Here is a 14,305-nt window from a genome sequence, read left to right as displayed (position 1 = left end):
TCTCTTTACTGTAGCAGAACGTATGACTAGTGAAATATAAACACACACAGCTCAGTGCCTGGTTAAACTGCAGCAGCTTTCACTTTGCTTGCCAAAAGGTGGCGGCACAGCTTAGAACCTGGTTTCAACCTGTTGAACTTGAATGACACAGTGTGTCCTTGATCGTCTTTTTTAAATGTGACTTCTGTACGTATGATAGGGTTATGGGAACATTTGCACGGCCTTTGCTCTCCGCTATGATCAGTTAAAGATGATGAATTTTGGACAGAAGATAGTCAGACAGAAAGGTCATAACAGACAGACTGAAAGTACAACATGAGAGATAAAGACTGACAGCAGGGAAGAAACCGAGAGACGCAAATAGAGCGAGGTGCAGAAACATGGATAGAGGACGTATTGGTGATTAAGACAACAAATGAGGGAGAAAAAAAAGATGGCGAGAGGATGATAACGAAAAGGAAGAGAGAGTAAGAAGACAAGAGATGGAATGAGAGGAAAGCCAGAGACAGAAAGACAAAGAGTAAAGAAAAGAAAGAGAGACTCAGCAGCGATGGAAGAAAAGACAGAACTGAGACAGAGACAGAGACAGACACTAAAGACGAGCAAAAGCAAGAAAAAGATGGAGACAGTGAGAGACAGACGGAGGTGAAGAATGAAAGACAGAGAGACAGACGAATTGAAACAGACGATTCACAATGAGCCCATGTCTGCACCACTCCTCCTCTTCCTCCTCCCATCCTGCACCCCCTCCTCTTCTCCCCCCCCCCCCCATCTCATCCCATCCCTCCATTTTGTCGTCCTCCTCTGTCTGATGCCGTTCCAACACCTCAGGGCTTCAGCCTCACATCCACCATCCAACACGCTAATGCTCCTCTGCTGCTGCAGCGGCGTAATCACCCACCAAGAACAAATATAATCAACCCAAAATGAAGAGAAACCAAAACAAGAGAGGACCGCGGTGGAGCTGCGTCTCGTGTGGCTGAACGTGTCTCAAAGCTGCTTAGAATCCAGGAGAAACTCACATGTATTAATACGATAAGTTCAGATTGTTATTCCTGTGTGTTGCTGTTCAATTAATCCTTAAATGACACTTTGTGACACAAGCTTTGGCTTGTCCAGTCTTCCTCTCTGTGTAGAACCTTTGATTTAAATGCTGGGGTGTGTTTGATGATAACTAGTTCACACAACGTGTCATCTGACTACACTGACAGGCAAAAGGGTTCATACGGTGACAGAGAAGCCACACACCCTTTCACACAAGTATTTGCTGTAGAAATTCTGAAAGAAGGAAAACGGTAGCTTGAGAGAGAACTTTAAACCCAGCCTAACATCTCGCCTCCACACACCTGGCTAATCATGGATGGTGTGTCTGAAAGTCACAGAAGTTGTGGAGGCCTCCCGCCCAGTCCCCACCTCGGAGGTGTGCTTAGTGAAGAGGGTTTAAGATGTTCCTTATCTGGTGAGAATGTAGTTGCCTAGCAGCAAGTCTTCTCTGTTTTTCTAGATACGATACATGAAGCTGGCTCTGGTTTGTTGTTGTTTTGATCTTCTTTAATAATGGAATAACCTCAGCAGCCTTCAGTTCATGTGGAAATGGCCCTAGGTTTTGTTGGGTAAGTAAACGAGGGGCAGTCTTTGAGGATGTGTTGGTAAGACTTTCCAAAGAGTTGGCTTGGATGGATTTAAGAACTTGCCTTCAGACTAATGGAGACAACTGAAGTTTGAAGATCTTGCTCACTTTATCCCCCTGAAGAGCCGACAGAAAGCACCTCAGACGCGTCACGCTACCGACGTCTATGAGGCCTAAGTCAAGTCCAGAAGGTAGTTCACTGGATCCAACCACGGGCTCAGTTTGCTCTGGAAGAACAGTTCCATCAGTTTTCAAGAGATGTACCTCTTTACAAAGCCATTCGAGGCTGATAGTCTCATCACGACTGGTCTAATTCATATTCTAGATATCTAAAGATAGACTTTTAGTGCCAATGAGCAGCAGAATGTCGCACAATGTCCGACTAGCTCACTTCTTTGATATCAACTTTGAAATCTGTCAAGTTTATCAAGACTAACACGATCCACAGAGCATCTTCAATAACAGAGTCTTAATACTTGGAGAAAGAAACATGCAGGGACACAATTGGACAAAACAAAAAATGTATAATTCCTGATATGTTAAGATATGTTAAGGTCCTGCAGAGGTTTGAATGAAAGAAAAAAGGAATGCTGAAGGTCAATAAAGCCAGAACTCCGGCAGTGGAGATTCTACAATTGCATGTGAAGTATTTCAACAAATCCAGGAATCAAAGGCTGAATTATTGATTAGCAGAATATCAGACCTAATGCTTCATAATTTCTTGTGCACATTCAGCCGCTAATGTGACTTGCACGTACGAACAGTCTGAGCAAACGCGTCGCTGAATGAACGAAAGCTTTTTCAATCGTCCGTTGTGATTTCAAAACCCCAAACCTGAAGACCTGAGATGCATTTAGCAGCTCCAGCAGTGATAAATGACTCGCTGCTCCAGTTCAATGAACTCATCGTTCACTTCCAGCAAAATAAAAAGAATAAAAACGGCAGGTAGCTGAAATAAATGCTGCTTTTGGTGTTGTCATTAGCCTTTGCGTCGGTGTCACTGAGACTAATATGTGCACATTTCTCTGCACCTGAAGACCACTTTGATTCTAATACTGCCTGGTAATAAGAGTGTGTAGCTATTCCTGTGTGCAGAGGTTGAGGTGTGCATTTCTATTCTAAGGCTACTAGCAGGTATAGTAATGAGTTGTGTACGTCAGAGCTTACAGGCTAACAGCTCAGAGTAGTAAACAAGAGACCTTAAGCCAGGAGGAGGGAGCCGCTCACCATTCATCCAACATGGCGGTTGGCGAACTCGTCGGGTCATGTTTACTTGCAGGACCGCTGCTTATAGCGGCGAGTCTGTCGCCGCCTCAGGCCAGCCAGCTGACCCTCTGAACAGCAGGACAATCTGCCAGAGAGCTCAGGAGGCCGTCGTCCAGTTTCACCCATCAGCAGCTCTGTGCTTGAACAACGCGTCGGTGTGGTGGTTGGCGGTGTTGTTTCACGAAGGCTGGTTTGAGTAAGACATGAAACGATTTGGACAGACGTGGGCGTTCACTACAAGTTGACCGGTTGGTGGAGGTGGTAACTCTAGTAAACTAACCAGCCAGCCAGTGAATCTAACAAGGCGGCCAGTGTAGCAAGCGAGCCAATGTGGCATTCGGTCGACCGGTGAGCCATCCTGGTCAGTCAGTCAGTCAGTTGTGGCAACAACATAGTGAGATTATCTGGAGCATGTGATGTATGTGTTTACACCTCTCTCTCTCTCTCTCTCTCTCTCTCTCTCTCTCTCTCTCTCTGTCTGTCTGTGTTCTCCTCCATCTCCCCTGTGTGATTGTTTCTCCACCCGAGTGCCTCTCTTTCTGCATCTCTCTGCCTCCTGCAGTCTGACTCACTCACCTTCTCCTCGGAGGGTGTGTGCGACTGTGTTCACTAAACGTCTGGACTCTCCACAGTTTTCACACAACTGAAAAGCATCAGCGTGTGACTCACTAATTCAATGATCTGCTGATTCATTCATTAAATTCTCCAACGGTGTTACAACCGAGCAGCAGTGTTTTAAAGGAGAAGTCTGGTATGTTCTTCTCATTGTCAACAAATCCCATGAAAATCAAACCTTTGGAACTACAATGTCTCCTGGTGCTTTAGAGGATCTTTGTCAATCAAGCCTGATGATGGGATGAACCCTTGAGAGATGTGGCTGTCTAATGGAGAGTCTAAAGGACATAGCATCCAATATTTTTAGAGTTTTACCCGTACTAGTGACAAAAACTCTTCTGTTTTTAATTCTATCAGTAAGTCAACTTAATGGCCGTGAATGAACATTCAACCCATGACTCGCCACGTTCCTTAAATATCTGTGTCTGAGCTGGATGTTAAATATCTGGACACATACCAGCTCAGGACCGTCCATCTCTGGTTTTTGAAACGCCAGCTGATGAAAGTTAAGCGTCAAACTCTGAACAGAATAATGATGGGGCTTTTAGGAAGCGAGGCCTTTTTTATTGCTGCTGTGTGGTTTCTCCAGAAACCTCTTGAGCCGTGTCATTTCAAAAAGTCAAAGTAGGAGTGTGTGTGTGTGTGTGTGTGTGTGTGTGTGTGTGTGTGTGTGTGTGTGTGTCCCACAGCAGATCACACAGGGTGTGAATTTTGGACGTGTGACTGATTAGGAAACATCATAATTGCATTGCATTTCCCTCTGAGATTCTCTATTCTGTTACACTTCATTCCCCATTCAATGCACAGTCTAGACTCGACTAATTGAGAGTCTATGGTGTTGATTCAGGCTATTAACCATCTGCGCTTCTTCCTCTCTCTGCCCCTCTTCTCATCCCTCTTGTCTCTGCAGGAGTTTGGAGGACTAGTAGGATGCTGAGTGTCTTTCCTCCTCATCACTGTTCTCCACCCTGCTCTCCATGACCTGAGAGCGCCACCACAGCGGGAGGAACACAAAAACAGAAAGAGAGAGGAAGAGGAGGGCAGAAGGCCAGGGAAGGAAGGAAAGAACACGCTTTTTATTTTGTTGTTGTTTGTTTTCCCTTTCCGAAATGGCGGCGACGGAGGCCAGCGCGGCGCCGGTGGTCCAGGAAGACGGGAAAACCCCGGAGAGCAAGCCGGCGGAGGCCGAGCACCAGGCTAAAGACGCCAACGCAAAGTCAGAGACTGTCAACAGCGAAGTCGTCGATAAAGATGGCACCGCTGTCAACAGCGAGGTTGTTGATAACAAAGAGACAGTGAACAACGACACAGCGGCGGTGACAGGAGCCGAGGAGGGAGAAGCAGCAGCGACTGGGGAGGCAGCTCCTCCTCAGAGTTCGGAAAACGCCTCCTCTACTGAGCCCAAGACCTCGTTCTTGGACTCCTTCCTCAACAAGAGCGGCCTGGGGAAGGTGATGGGAGGGAGGAAGAAGAAAGAGCAGAGCACAGCCACTGCAGGAGGAGAAGAGAATGCCACTGAAGGAGGGGAGAAAGAGGGAGAGAAAGGAGGTGAGGAGGGTGCGGCAGCTGAGGGCGGAGCAGAGGGAGGTGCAGAGGGAGATGCAGCGATAGAGAAGGCTCCAGAAAATGGAGAGAAGGAGGAGGAGAAGAAAGCAGAGAAGGGCAAACCGGCCGAGGCTAAATCCACAGTTCGAGATTTAATTAGGAAGCCGGTGGCGAGGATCTTCTCCCATCGCAGCACCGAGAAGAAGGACGGCGCCGCCGCAGAACCCCAGAAACAAGTAAAGGTCCGATCCAAGTCCTTGGACCGGATGGAAGATCCCGAAGCACTTAACACCACCGCAGACTCCACCGTAGAGGAGGGTGCAGCAGCAGGAGGAGCAGAGGGAGGCGCAGAGGGAAGTGCAGAGGGAGGCGCAGAGGGAGGCGCAGAGGGAGAACAGAAAGCATCGTCCTCCTCGGCAGCCACCAAGCACATGAAACGCTGGCACTCCTTCAAGAAGCTCATGGCTCAGAAGGCTCACAAGAAGAGCGGAGGAGGAGGAGGAGGAGGAGTAGAAGACCTTAAGGAGGACGGAGCTGAAGGAGGAGAAGGAGGCGGAGACTCCTCCACGCTGGACTCCAAGGAGTCGGGGCAGAAGAGGTGGAAGCTGAAACGCTCCTGGACCTTCCAGGGCCTGAAGAGGGACCCGTCCATGGTCGGCATCAGCGGTAAGGCCAAGGGTTCTGACAAAGACTCTGCTGACAACGCAAAGCCAGAGGAGGCGGCAGCGGCAGGAGGAGATGAGGGAGGAGAGGAGGCTAAGGCAGAGGGAGGAGCAGAGGAGGTTAAGACGGAGGAAGGGCAGGAAAAGGCTGAAGGAGGGGAGGAGGAGAAGGCAGCAACGGCGGGAGGTGTGACGGTGACGCAACACGCCAACGAGATCTGGACCTCCTTCAAGAAGCGCGTCATCCCTAAGTCCAAACGCGCCAACACAGAGTGCGCCCCCAGTGGGGAGGAGGATGCAACTACAGCTGCCGCCACAGGTTAGATAACTTTGTACCAAAACACAGCATCTGTTTTGGGGAAACATCTCCGATTTCTGTTCCCAAAAAGGTTAAATTATCCAATTTTTCTCAAATAAATCCACAGATCAGAGTGTAGCGAAACTTTACACCATTAATTATCTCATGACCCACCTCCAGATTTATCTCGTGACCCTTGTAGAGAAGGCCAGACACAGAGTTTACCACGGACACCATTCAAACATGCAAAGTCTGACACCGTGTTCACACACATGTCGTGTCCGTGTCTGTCCTGGGAGCACAGACAGGACCGAGTGCCTTGCTAACTCTGGGGGAGGTAATGTAATTGAACATTGTCCCAAATAAAATATTCAACATCTGATGTGAAATTCTGGTCACACTGTGGCTTCAGTCAACAGCAAAGACTAAATTTAGCTGCCTCTCTGCTCTCTGGCTGCAGACAGAAAATGGTACAGAAATACAGAACCCTGGGCAAACGAGGTGCTTGCTGTGCACCGGCGTTATTAAATTGCAAATCATCGATTTTAGTTTTTTTAAATCCAATTTGGCTAATGAGGACAGTTGAGCCTTTAGCAGCTAAAGAGCCAGCAGAGTTGCTACATTGAGACCAAAAAGGAGCTAAAAGTAGAGTAAAAGTAGGCCTCCTAGTGGCCAAAAAGCCTTAGATTTAGTTACCGGTATATTAATTATTAACTCACCTATCAATGAATTAATTTGAATCCTTTGTGATCGATCAGCCAGCAGATGTTTCAGAGGTAATCAATGACCCTGAACTCTGTTCTTCCCTGCAGGTGAGGACGGAGCAGCAGAGGAAGGCAAAGACGGCAAGTCAGCCAAGGCCAAGCGCACACATTTTGGCCGAGCAGTGTCTCTGAAGAACTTCATCCTGCGAAAGGGCAAGTCCACTAGTGTGGACATGGGCGAGGGAGCCAAGGAGGAGGAGGAGGAGGAGGCCGCGGAGGGAGGAGAGGGAGAAGAGGCAGTGGAGGAAGGAGCTGCTGATGGCGAAGTTGACACAGCGGCCAAGGAGACCAATGACAAAGATGCAGCGGAGGAGGAGAAGACGCCGGCGGCGGCGGCGGCGGCGGCAGTGGCGGTGGTGGCAGCGGCGGCGGCGGAGACCGGAGGGGAGGCGGCAAAGGAGGTGGAGAAGACGCCGGTTGAAGCTCCCGTGACCAACGGGGAGAACGGCTGCTCCAACGGCACGGGGGAAGAGAACGCCGAACATAATCACCAGGAGGAGGAGGAGGAGGAGAAGAAGACGACGGGGGGCAGCCCCGTGAAGAAGAGCAAAGAGGCAGGAGGAGCGAAAGAGGAGAGCAACGCCAAGATCATCAATGCCACAGCCGTGAACAGCGGTGAGTTAGAGCACGCCGACCGGGACTCTGATGAGACACAAAACAGCACCAGCAGCAAAGAAGGAGATACTAACAACAGACAACAACAACAACAAGCGCCAGCTATAATAAACGGTAGCAGTAAACAAACTAAAACCAGCCGTCAAGAACCTGAGCTAGCACTAGCCGTTAGCAGGGAGGAGGAGGGGGAAGGAAGGGAGGCGGAGTCTCCACAAAACGGAGGTTTTCACGACGGTGCAGAGTCATGTGACCAGGGAGAGAGGGAGGGGGAGGAGGAAGATGAGGAGGAGGAGGAGGAGATGAGGAAGAGGGATCTTCGAGAGGCAGCGGTGGCCATTGTTCAGAACGTGGTATCGGCCGCAGCTGACCAATTAGAGAGGGAGCTGTGCGTCGACAACGGTCTAAACGGGTGTTACGACGCCGACATCTGATCCTACAAACACGTCGTAACACCAACACACATTTCTGCACAGGTTAACCCACGTATGTGGAAACACACTGTTCACGTTAATACGTAATACAATCACACACGTTAGCACAGGCTATACACATTCAAACACGCGTTAGGATGTCTGTGGTTCAACAGAAGAGCTGGAGTCAGGCTGTGGTACACCTAGCTTAGCACAGAGACTGGAGGCAGGGGAACCATCTACCTTTTGGCTCTGTCCAAAGTAGAAGAGAGATACACCTACCAGCATCTCGTGAGTTCACTAAAGCCCCTTTACAAATGCTAAAACCTTCCCCAGTGACTAGGAGCTGTTTGAGGAACTCTAACAGGTCGAGGGTCTATATTATCCTCAAAAAGGCCCTGGTTGGGGGGGGTAGTACTTTCTGTCACACACACAGCGTCTCTGCTTCAACTCGTCTACTGCGTCATTCATAGAAACGAGGAAGAGCTCTAGAACGGATGAAGGACCATTTTAGGAGGGGAGGGCATTCCTCTTTGTTTGAAAGCATTGAAACAGAGAAGAAGAGAAAGAGATGCCGCAAATGAGAGGGAAGTACGCTCTAAAGCACAACTCGATAACTATCAAACGCTCACACAGCGATTCTGTGGGGAGACGGACATTCAACATGCATCAGTAAATAGTATGCAGCAGACACACTGGACTCCAGGCTGCAGCGTGTGTTGACCTCTGCGGCGGGATGTTGTTTGCCTAATAGTCGCAGGTCTTAAGTCCGCTGTGGAAACTCAAACAACAATGAGCTGAAGCAACCTTTTAGTTCCTTCAACGAACAGGAACTTCTAGGAGGAAACGTGTCTTAGTGAGCTTTAGGTGTTATTATTTTTTTAACTTTGGATAGATCCGGGCTAGCTGATTCTTTGTGCTAAGCTAGGCTAACCACGTCCCGACTGCAGCTCCATACTTAACATACACAGGATTCAAATTGAAGAGGCGCATTTCCCGACATGATGAATATGATCTATATATATATAAATATATAGATAGATATATATATTTTATCCACACATAAGTAGAACCACATAGGCATGTCAGCAGTTCTTCCTGAATTTGTTTTAATGAAATTGTAGTTGTTGTTTGTCCAGTGTTAGATATGCAGCCTGTGTTCGATAGACGAGAGGAGGAGAGAGAAGCATCCCTTTTACGTCAGTGACAGCTGATTTCATTATCATGTCAAGTTCACCAACAATCTCAACTGTTCAACTTATTACAAGGACTCAGATGGTGAGTGCAGATTCACAGGGCAGCTATGGTTAGAGGCTGACTGTTCATGAACTTCACCCTGTCACCATGCAGGCTGACTACAGCGCCCACCACACACTCACCCCAGAGCAGTAACGGCTTTGATTCTTGTGTTTCGGTGCAGTCGTGACCTGAAGACATGAATTGGATTTAGCATTGATGTGAGGAAATACAAGGACGGAGATGCAATTTTACATCTCCTGACATGTCCAGCTTTTGGCCATTTTGTTTCTAAGCGGTTTTCCAGCAACGCTTCGCTCCTCTTTGTACCGTTTTACACGTTCCCACCTGGGAGCCCGAGCTGGAAAGCTGCTGGACACTGAGGAGGTGAGGAGGTGAGCTGCCTGTGAACCAGGAGGTGCTCTGCTCCCTCCTCCATTATTTATCGGTCCCAGCCTGCCTCTCCAGTGTGAGGCTCCGTGTCCGGCGACCCGCCTCGCTTTGATCTCATGCAGCCCAGCAGATGTTTGTGCAGCGCAGCGCATCTCCTGCTGCTGCACTGCCTTTCACTAGAAGCCTCTTTGAAGCTCAAACTCTTTTGCTAAAATTTAACTCCATTTAACTCCGAGCATTTGGCTCTGGACTATAATTGATCTGTGATATTGGGTAATTTGTGATATTGGGAGCTTACTCTTGGCGTATGTTGCTTGCTTTTAGCGTGCCGTTTGACCACCATGTAGTCATGCAATACCAACGCATCCATGTAACGACACTGTCAAGAGGCCGCTCATAAGATAACATAAGATAACCTGTTATCAGTCCCGCAGTGGGGACATCTACAGGATTACAGCAGCATGTAGCGCAAGATCAGTTTCAAGCTACATTAGTGACATGTTTTCCTTCCTGATATTGTTTTGTTGCCTAAATATAACCGCAACCATTTCACTGTCACAACGTAGCATTAAGTGACATGCTAAGAGCCTAAAATTCATTCTAATGACGGAAGGAAAGATCAGTAAATGACGAGCTACTTACATGTCTTCCCGTGAGATCGGGTTGGTTTCAGATGTATCTTTTGTAAATGTAGTTTTATAGACCTGAACTATAAGTGACCGTCATGTGGGGTTCTAGCTTTGGGAACAAGCTTCCCATTTACAATGTCCAAGGGTCATGGGGCTACTCAGAGCGGTTAGTTAACGAGTTAGTCTTTGAGTTAGTCTAAACTGTGGGATCACAAGTTAGCGCTATTTCTCCATTCTACTAGAGTTAGATCTTCTTGAACGACGGACTTCGGCTGATGAAAAGCAGCAATTTTTGTTTGATTTTTCCGGCACATTTGTATTATTAATGTTCTTTATAATAGAGTTTTATAAATCAATTAAGTTAAAGGTTTGTCATCTCAAACTACTTTCTTTACATATGCAGCTATTCTCCCATACGTCAGAAACGAGCTTATTGGATGCACCATCCATTCTGGATGGAAACGATTGAACAATAAGAAATTACGACATTGATTTCATTATTTTATTTTCCTTTCTACGTAACCAAAGTCCTCCAGCCAACGCTGGAAGTCCTTGCAGAAGCAGTAGACTGTGAAAGTTGTCGTTCTTTCTTTTCGTCTTCCATGCTAACGCTGAATGAGCCCAGGCTACAGTGACACCAAAATGATAATTGTCTCAGGAAATGTTTAGCAAGATAAGCTAGCTATCTGTCCACATCGAGTGTGTGATAAACCACCAACAGGTTCGTTGCAGACTCTCGACCTTTGTGCTCCGGCCTCCCTTCTCCTTCCAGCTGATCGGCAGCTGGCCGCTAGCTCTAACTAGCGGTAGCTTAGGTAGTTAGCTCTCTGTTTGCCGTGGAAGCGAAAAGCTGGTTTAGCAGACATCAATAGAGTTGAGTCCATCAACGGATTAGTGGGCAAAATCAAAGTGTCACGGAGCCTCTTCAACAAGCCAGATTAACTAGCCGCCGCTCTCTGGGGGGAAGCAAACAGAACGACGTGACTGTAGACAGACGGTGGTCAGGTTATTTAAAATCTTCTCCTCCTGGTCAAGAGTCTGTGAGGGAAAAGAGAAACGAGCAGACCGGACGTCTTGATCCTCCATTATGTTTTAACACTTTTCACATGAAACTGTTTGTTGTTGTTGTTTGCTTTGTGTACGTCCTTAACAAAAAAGAACTTAAACTAACCCAACACTAGACCAACATCTGTACTAAACCACTAAACGCACATACAACATATAACCCTTTTTATGACTGTTTATTATTATTATTATCCTTTTTTCAAGACCTATTTTTTAATACATTTTTCAATCTCTTCTGTTATCATTTACCAGACAAAAAGGCGGGAAACGTGTGAGGCCACACAAAGAGGATTAGAACTGCCCGGGATTCGCTGAGCAAGGAGCTCTGAGCCCCCCCCCCCCCAACCCTCACCCTCACCCTCACCCCTCCTCCTTCCTTCCTTCCTCCTCCTCCTCTCTCCCTTCATCCCTCCTCCTTCCTCCCAAATAAACAGAGTAATCACGTGTTAACAGAACGCCATGGTGAGAAAGAGAGAGAGAGAGAGAGAGTGAGAGAGTGAGAGAGTGAGAAAGATGCAATTCATGTAGATGACAAGTGAAAATAATAATTACTCAGAAAGCAATAATTCAAGCCCTTCTTTTTATCCCTCCATCCATCCATTCATACATCCCCTCCGTCCGATACATGCAAACACACACATACACACACATGTACATCCAGTGTTTTTATTCTTTTCTTTGCTTGTCTGTGAGATTTTATATTGTCTACGAGAGAAAAGAAAAAAAGCTGAAATGTAAAAAAAAAAAAAAAAAGAAAATCGAGACCCCCACCCCCCCCACCCCCCTGCTGCCCTATTTTCCAACTCTTCAAGCTACTTAACTCTGCTCTCTGTCTCTACCGACTCCTGATTGGTGGATTTAAAGAAAAAAAAAAGAAAAAAAGAAGACTGTTAGTTTTGTATTGACGGCCATTTTGGTTTGTAGTCCCCAGTCAAACCCCCCCCCCCCCCCTCCCCCAGTAGATATCTGACAGAGCAGCAGGACCGTGTTGCTTCAGTATATAAACTGCCCTGAGGACTGCCACTCCCCAACCAACACTGCAATGTCTCCAGCTCTGTGTTCAATGTTTTTAGACTGTTAAATTGTGTACATGAATTTAAAAAAAGAAAAGAACAAAAAAAAAAAAAACACACACCATCAAATATTAAAGTCAAAATGTTTGTTTTTCTTCCTGTTTGGTTTGCATTCTCTTTATTCTTTCTTGTTTTATTTTTTAAAAACACATCTTCTCACTGTTACCGCAGTCTGGCGATATGCTGTAATTAAAAAGAAAAGATAATAATAATGATGCTGTTTTGTTGGTCAAAAGTTTTCACATGTCCGCTAGCAAATTGTCAAGAAAAAAAAATAGTACAATAAAGACTAAAATCTAACAACTAAACTGCAAGTCATTGTGGGCTTTTCTACTCTTATCTGGATCAGTGGAGTGCTGTGTGCAGACGGGCGGAGGGTCGGAGGAGGACGTTCATTAATCTGTGTATCGATAAGCTCATCCGGTTACGTAATAATACGACAGTTCTTTGTATTAAAGTAGATCTGAATCATCATGTTGCAGCATGACGTGATATGTAAGAGGAGGCCATCCATTGACCAACCAGGACATCCCAAAGGTCGCTAGATGGTCAGCAAGATGGAGAACGATGTTTAGGATTTGAAAGGTGTTTGTGGCAGAATCTGCACTCAAATTTTCCATTTGTTGCTTGTCACAAAAAACAAGTCAATTAGAATCCTTTTTCAGGGTGAGACACATGTGCAACGAGGGAGGGTCAAACATCTCCACCACGAGACCCGAGGTGGAGACCCTCGACTCTCCTCCACCGTGGACAACATTTCAATGGCGGCTGCGTTGCTTCCGACTCGTGTGACCCAAACATTTCCAAGGAATAACTCCAGAGCGTTAGATGTAATCATTACCATCGGCCTTTTTCAAAAACAACATTTTCACTGCAGCCAAAACACCAGTTTGCTCTCTGTATTAACTGGGTGGTCTGGCACCAATCTAATAGCATCATACATTACATTTATGAAACAACAGGGACATCAAACCATATTGTTGTGTGTGTGTGTGTGTGTGTGTGTGTGTGTGTGTGTGTGTGTGTGTGTGTGTGTGTGTTTGTGTGTGTGTGTGTGTGTTTCCTAAGGCTACATAGTAGTGATGAAGAAAAGTTAACAGAAGGAAGAATCGTGCTGCAGGCCACTGAAGAGAATTGCTTTCCACACACTACAGAATGTTGAAACGTCTCTGGGAGACATAACTGGAATTACACAACATTAAGGGCCGAGGGCCACACGTTGAGACTCACAGCAGCAATGGTAACACACGTCTAGCACACGTCTAACACACGTCTAACACACGTCTAACACACGCCTAGCACACGTCTAGCACACGTCTAACACGTCTAACACACGTCTAGCACACGTCTAACACACGCCTAACACATGTCTAACACACGTCTAACACACGTCTAGCACACGTCTAACACACGTCTAGCACACGTCTAACACACGTCTAACACGTCTAACACACGTCTAGCACACGTCTAGCACACGCCTAACACACGTCTAGCACACGTCTAACACGTCTAACACACGCCTAACACACATCTAGCACACGTCTAACACACGCCTAACACACGTCTAACACACGTCTAGCACACGTCTAGCACACGCCTAACACACGTCTAGCACACGCCTAACACACGTCTAACACACGTCTAGCACACGCCTAACACACGCCTAACACGTCTAACATACGTCTAGCACACATCTAGCACACGCCTAACACACGCCTAACACACGTCTAACACACGTCTAGCACACGTCTAGCACACACCTAACACACGTCTAACACACGTCTAGCACACGCCTAACACACGCCTAACACGTCTAACATACGTCTAACACACGTCTAGCACACATCTAGCACACGCCTAACACACGCCTAACACACGTCTAACACACGTCTAGCACACGTCTAGCACACGCCTAACACACGTCTAGCACACGTATAACACACGTCTAACACACGTCTAGCACACGCCTAACACACGCCTAACACGTCTAACACACGTCTAACACACGTCTAGCACACATCTAGCACACGCCTAACACACGCCTAACACGTCTAACACACGTCTAGCACACGTCTAGCACACGCCTAACACACGTCTAGCACAC

General features: G+C 47.0%; 1 protein-coding gene across 1 annotated transcript in view; it reads left to right on the top strand.

The window, feature by feature from the left end:
• The window catches only part of si:ch211-137a8.4 (uncharacterized), a 29,061-nt gene extending 16,552 nt beyond the window's left edge, over nucleotides 1-12,509 (top strand). Inside the window, exons 2-4 of the mRNA XM_068716535.1 lie at nucleotides 4,422-6,037; nucleotides 6,829-7,395; nucleotides 11,381-12,509. Of these exons, the coding sequence (XP_068572636.1) occupies nucleotides 4,621-6,037; nucleotides 6,829-7,395; nucleotides 11,381-11,403 (2,007 nt within the window). The 5' untranslated portion in view covers nucleotides 4,422-4,620 and the 3' untranslated portion in view covers nucleotides 11,404-12,509. The remainder of the gene's footprint in view (nucleotides 1-4,421; nucleotides 6,038-6,828; nucleotides 7,396-11,380) is intronic.
• Nucleotides 12,510-14,305: the final 1,796 nt, after the last annotated feature.

Source organism: Cebidichthys violaceus, unplaced genomic scaffold (genome assembly GCF_023349555.1).
Source record: "Cebidichthys violaceus isolate CVI_PGR_0920_01 unplaced genomic scaffold, fCebVio1.0.p SCAF_1, whole genome shotgun sequence".
In the NCBI taxonomy this organism is placed as follows: domain Eukaryota; kingdom Metazoa; phylum Chordata; class Actinopteri; order Perciformes; family Stichaeidae; genus Cebidichthys; species Cebidichthys violaceus.
This window is presented reverse-complemented; position numbering and strand designations above follow the sequence as displayed.